Raw genomic sequence first — 6,003 nt, 5'->3', positions numbered from 1 at the left:
TAAAGTTTATGCGTGAATGTTTATTATAGACAATATAATGACATCTTAAACTCCAAGTCTTGCTTTAAAAGTCGCATTCTCCATGTTCATTGTGGTGGACGTTAATTTTTGGCAATGGTATCATTGATCCAGTCAACAAAGTTACAAAGCTTAGCGTAGACTCCGGGATAATTGGGCTGTGCACATCCATAACCCCAGGACACTATTCCATGCACCTCTCCATTGCAAACCACCGGTCCACCGGAGTCCCCCTAGGATGAATGAACATATATAAGTCAATTATATTGCTGAGGCTTCATCCTTTATCTAAAGTTTCCAATTTTAATAATATAAAAACAAAATTTATAATATTCAGCAAAATACAGTACAATAAAAATCGGAGAGCTGCTTTAGGGTATGTTCACCACGGCAGCCTCCGTTACGCCTGAAATTACGCAGCTGTTTTCAGGAGAAAACAGCTCCGGAAATTCAGCCGTAATGGCATGTGCAGGCGTTTTTCGCAGCGTCCTTTACGGACGTAATTAGAGCTGTTTTTCCATGGAGGCAATGGAAAACGGCTCCAATTACGTCTCAAGAAGTGACATGCACTTCTTTGACGCGGGCGTCTTTTTTACGCGCCGTCTTTTGACAGCGGCGCGTAAAAAAAATGGCCTTCGGCATAGTACATCGTAAAACCCATTCAAATGAATGGGCAGATGTGTGCCGACGCTTTGGAGTCGTATTTTCGGGCGTAATTCGAGGCTAAAACGCCCGTATTGCATCCGTAAATAGGGCGTGTGAACCCAGCCTTATAGTTAACACCTTGTAAATACATGACTTATCTTGCACTAGGTTGCAGCGTGTATTACAGTCTATTCTCATCCACAGCAGCATTCAGATTACTACTGGATACTTAGCTCAAATTGTCAACCTTATTCAACCTTAATGCAAAGCTCAAACCATCCCATATCCCCTGCCTGTTCAGCATCCATACAGAGCTGAAATTCTTATTATGGAATATAAATATTTAACCAGATACTTTACAGTAATCTTAATGAACCTGATACATCCAGAAGGCAGTGGTGCAGATAAAATTAAATTATGGGGGGGGGGGGTCATAACTAAGCAGGGGCGTGTCTGTCGGAAAAATGTTGACTGATTCCAGTAACAACCAGTAGAATAGAGAGTGCAGCTCTGGAAAATAATAGGATGTAACTCAGGATCAGTACAGATAAGTAAAATAATTTATGCACACAGTAACTCCACCAGCAGAATAGTGAGTGCAGCTCTAGAGTATAATACAGGCTGTAACTCAGGATCAGTACAGGATAAGTAATGTATGTACACAGTGACTCCACCAGCAGAATAGTGAGTACAACTCTGGAGTATAATACAGGATATAACTCAGGATCAGTACAGGATAAGTAATGTAATGTATGTACACAGTGACTCCACCAGAAGAATGGTGAGTGCAGCTCTGGAGTATAATACAGGATATAACTCAGGATCAGTACAGGATAAGTAATGTAATGTATGTACACAGTGACTCCAGCAGAAGAATAGTGAGTGCAGCTCTGGAGTATAATACAGGATGTAACTCAGGATAGTACAGGATAAGTAATGTAATGTATGTACACAGTGACTCCACCAGTAGAATAGTGAGTGCAGCTCTGGAAAATAATAGGATGTAACTCAGGTTCAGTACAGATAAGTAAAATAATGTATGCACACAGTAACTCCACCAGCAAAATAGTAAGTGCAGCTCTGGAGTATAATACAGGATGTAACTCAGGATCAGTACAGGATAAGTAATGTAATGTATGTATGTACACAGGGACTCCACCAGTACAATAGTGAGTGCAGCTCTGGAGTATAATACAGGGTGTGACTCAGGATCAGTACAGGATAAGTAATGCAATGTATGTACACAGTAACTCCACCAGCAGGATAGTGAGTGCAGCTCTGGAGTATAATACAGGGAGTGACTCAGGATCAGTACAGGATAAGTAATGTAATGTATGTACGCAGTGACTCCACCAGCAGAATAGTGAGTGCAGCTCTGGAGTATAATACAGGGTGTGACTCAGGATCAGTACAGGATAAGTAACGTAATGTATGTACACAGTGACTCCACCAGCAGAATAGTGAGTGGAGCTCCGAAGTATAATACAGGATGTAATTCAGGGTCAGTACAGGATAAGTAATGTAATGTATGTACACAGTAACTCCACCAGCAGAATAGTGAGTGCAGCTCTGGAGTATAATACAGGATGTAACTCAGGATCAGTACAGGATAAGTAATGTAATGTGTGTACACAGTGACTCCACCAGCAGAATAGTGAGTGCAGCTCTGGAGTATAATACAGGATGTAACTCAGGATCAGTACAGGATAAATAATGTAATGTATGTACACAGTAACTCCACCAGCAGAATAGTGAGTGCAGCTCCGAAGTATAATACATGATGTAACTCAGGATCAGTACAGGATAAGTAATGTAATGTATGTAAACAGTGACTCCACCAGCAGAATAGTGAGTGCAGCTCCGAAGTATAATACATGATGTAACTCAGGATCAGTACAGGATAAATAGTGTAATGTAAGTACATAGTAACTTAACTTCTTAGGTTTTTCTTATTTTTTTAAATATATGAGTTTTTTGTGACTGATATAAATTGGTGATATCTAATGTTAGTATAGCACATGTATATTTTCCTATTGTTTCTGGCATATTATATTATATAGTGTGTAATATTTTTATGAGAATCTTAATTCACCTGACAGGAGTCCTTTCCACCCTCTGGATAGCCCAAGCAGATCATGCTGTTTGTAATCTCTCCTGGGTAGGCTTTTTGACAGTCTTCATCAGACAGAACAGGAACATTCACACACTGCAGGATGTCTGGAGTAATAGCTAGAAAAAAAAAATGCATCAAATTATTTATTTATAAATCTATACTGAAATGATATGTATTTATAGTCTATTTCCATATTTATATGATTATGGGGTCAGTCATCCTGCAGCGGTAGCTTTACAGATTTGCAGGTACTTGAACATAGGAGAACCTTGACCTATTTATTGACTTCTATGGGAGAGTGTTGTGAGCATGCTCTGTGCAGGGAGGGGGAGGAGCAGCTGTATCAATACATATTTCATAAGTCCTGGACCTATATTATTAAAGGTAAAAGCTCTTTTAGTAAATATTAAAGGGGAAATCCTGGATTTAAAAACTGATGGCCTATCCTTAGGATATTCCGTCAATATTCCGACTCTTAGCACCATGAAGATCAGCAGTTTAAAGGGGCCGTGGCGCTTTCCAAGAACTACAGCCTTTTCTTTGCTGCAAATGGTTTCATTCCTGGTTGTACTTTCAAACGCCAATCATTTTGTAGTGGCTGTGCGAGGTACTGCAGCATTGTCCCATACAAGTCAATGTAAACCTCGCACAGCCACTACGAAACGAACGGCGTGTGAAAGTACGAACAGGAAGGAAATCTATGTAAACTAGGAAGAGACTGCAATGCTCTAATATTGATGGCCTATCCTGAAATTAGGCCATCAATTTTAAAATCCCGGATAACCCCTTTAACTTACATTACTTTGTCTTCCACTAAAAATCATCTTCCTGAAATTGTTATATTGACCTACATAAGTGTATACGCAATCATAAACTTCTTTCCATAAAGTGCCAAGATTAGTCAAAGTGGGAGACTTACTTCCAGTATAACCCCAGCCAGACACTAAGCACATGGTTCCTGCAGGTGGACTACTTCCAGGTGGACAAGGTTGAGGAAGATTGACAGGTTGGACTGCAGCATTAAGCCGGGCTGGCACAGAAAGCTTGATCAACATGATGTCATTATCAATCAAGTAAGAGTTATACTGTGGGTGTCGAATGACTTTTACAGAGTCAATGAATTGTTCTGTTCCCTCTGAAACTTTTATATTATATTCTCCAATTCTGCATTGAATTTTTCTAAAATAGAGAAGAAGAAATTGTTAACAGGATAAAATACATCAACATATTCTGTGGTTTCTAATTTAATATCTTGAATAGACAGCAAAACTTCTTTGAGACAGCCACGCACAGGTGCCCTGAAATTAGACCTTTAGATGGATGTTCCTCTCAATGGTCCCTATTCATGTGATCGAGACTGAGCATGGCTGAGCTTCAGTATGCCATACGTACGACGCTGTGCCTGGATAAACCATGAAGAGACCATAGCCCCTTTGTTCTGCTGATCGGTGAGGGTTTTGGGATCGGACCCCCATCGATCATGCGTTGTTGAAGAATGCTACATAGGGTGGGTCATTATTTTAGAGTCTTAGATAACCTCTTAAACAAGGGGAATGGGAAGTTCTCAATAATTATCCACTTTTTGGTACATCCTAAGAACATCATGACCCTACCAGAATTCTGTCCTTGTCATCGATCTTTACCAGTACTTACGATTTATAGCAGTGAGCAGCAGACACCACCCATTGCTCGTTGATCAGGATTCCTCCACAGAAATGATACCCAGAATTGAGAGACACCTGATATGGCAGACTGCAGGTATAACCTCCAACTATCTTATCATCATCAATGAAAGGGGTTGCCACTAAAAAGAAAAAAGACTTGAGTCCATTAAGTTGGTAGTGGTATAAGTTACAACTAAAATTAATATTCATTTCCATTTACCTAAATGAACTAGTCTTGAAATTCAAAAAAGTTAAAAAAATATTGTTTACAAACCACCCAGGTCTATCTTTCTAGCACAAATAGGCTTTTGTTGAGCCCCATTTAAAACTAAAACCTACCAGCAATTCCCAGAAGGGACAGGACTATAAGGATCTTCATGGTCGCCGAGTAGTGTTTCCTATGGACCAGAGAATGTTCTTTATACCTTGGTTTATCAGTAATGTTATCGGATTTCTTGTTGGTTCACATGTTCACCACTAATTGTGGAAAATGGAACAGGTGGCTTGGCTTGAACTTCACTTTATTTGCCAACTTTTCCAGACATTAGAAGAATCAGAAACTTCTTGTTGAGTTGAGAGGAAACTTGTCCTCTTGTGCACCATAGACATATTTAGTACACAGACGTAGAAGCGTTGTGTTACCGGCTCTATTAATAAATCCAGTTAGGGGACCATCTTGTGAAGGTACTCTGGAATCTTCTAACATTTCATAGTGAGAAAATGATATTGGTTGGGGTACCCACTTGTTGCTGTTTTGTGACTTTCAGACATCCGTGCTGCTAGAGTTGGACCGTGTCATGGAAAAATTGGAGCCAACATGGGCTTCACCCATGTTTTGGATAATAAATTAAACCTCAGACCACAGTCTGGACCTAGTTTCTAGGTGTTCTGTAGTCTCAAAATCGAAATAATATAGGCCCCATATCTGTAAAAAGTATAATTCCCCAAAGAATGACAGAGGCTGAGCAGGTACAGGCGGAGCACCTATAGTCTGAAAAAGAGTCAGGGCGGCACAGACAGATCTACAGTATGGACTCAGGAAGACAGACTGGACCAGCGGTGTGACCAATGAGCCCTGGAGGACGAGGCCCACTTCCTGCTACAATGCTCCACATACTCAGCAGTGAGGGACACTAACTTCCGGAAACTGTCTGACCACTTCCCAGATTTAAGCTCCATAGAAGATGGAGCAGGGGGTTTGAACAACTGCGAAATTAGCTGCACAATAGTTAACAGCATGCCACCGACTGAGAGCGACGAAGCATCATGGACTGTACAACCCTTAGCCTAATAATATTCCTGGGCACATTCCTTGTACAACCCTTATACCCACTGTCCCCACCCAAAAATATTCTGTATACTTTGGCAATGCTAAAATGTCTATAGTATTGTCAATAAAGCATTTTGAATTTGAATCAGAGAGGAGTCGATGATATTGGACACCAACTTTCAACCTCGGTGGACCTCCATCCTCTCTATGTTTGTGGGGATTTGGGACCCCCCGATGAGGTGGGACTCACTTTTTTCACATGTGTCATTGATGGGTCATAAAGGTATAACAAG

At 40.5% G+C, this 6,003-nt stretch overlaps 1 protein-coding gene across 1 annotated transcript; it reads right to left on the bottom strand.

The window, feature by feature from the left end:
- Window positions 1-4,824, bottom strand: LOC142664012 (serine protease 1-like). The gene is made up of 5 exons (XM_075842893.1): window positions 4,780-4,824; window positions 4,430-4,580; window positions 3,696-3,955; window positions 2,756-2,892; window positions 1-251 (listed from the first exon to the last, which is right to left on the bottom strand). Exons 1-5 carry the CDS (start codon window positions 4,817-4,819, stop codon window positions 102-104), a joined length of 738 nt encoding a protein of 245 aa, XP_075699008.1. The 5' UTR covers window positions 4,820-4,824; the 3' UTR covers window positions 1-101.
- Between the last annotated feature and the right edge of the window lie 1,179 nt (window positions 4,825-6,003).

Source organism: Rhinoderma darwinii, chromosome 11, assembly GCF_050947455.1.
Source record: "Rhinoderma darwinii isolate aRhiDar2 chromosome 11, aRhiDar2.hap1, whole genome shotgun sequence".
NCBI classification, from domain to species: Eukaryota; Metazoa; Chordata; class Amphibia; order Anura; family Rhinodermatidae; genus Rhinoderma; species Rhinoderma darwinii.
Note: the sequence above shows the minus strand (reverse complement) of the source record. Positions and strands in the feature narration are given on the sequence as shown.

Coding starts and splice junctions, on each gene's coding strand:
- LOC142664012 (XM_075842893.1), bottom strand. CDS start 4,819: ATGAAGATCCTTATAGTCCTGTCCCTTCTGGGAATTGCTG. Junction 3,956..4,429: donor GCTGCTCACTGCTATAAATC/GTAAGTACTGGT, acceptor TCTCTATTTTAG/AAAAATTCAATGCAGAATTG. Junction 2,893..3,695: donor TGGCTGGGGTTATACTGGAA/GTAAGTCTCCCA, acceptor TTTTTTTTCTAG/CTATTACTCCAGACATCCTG.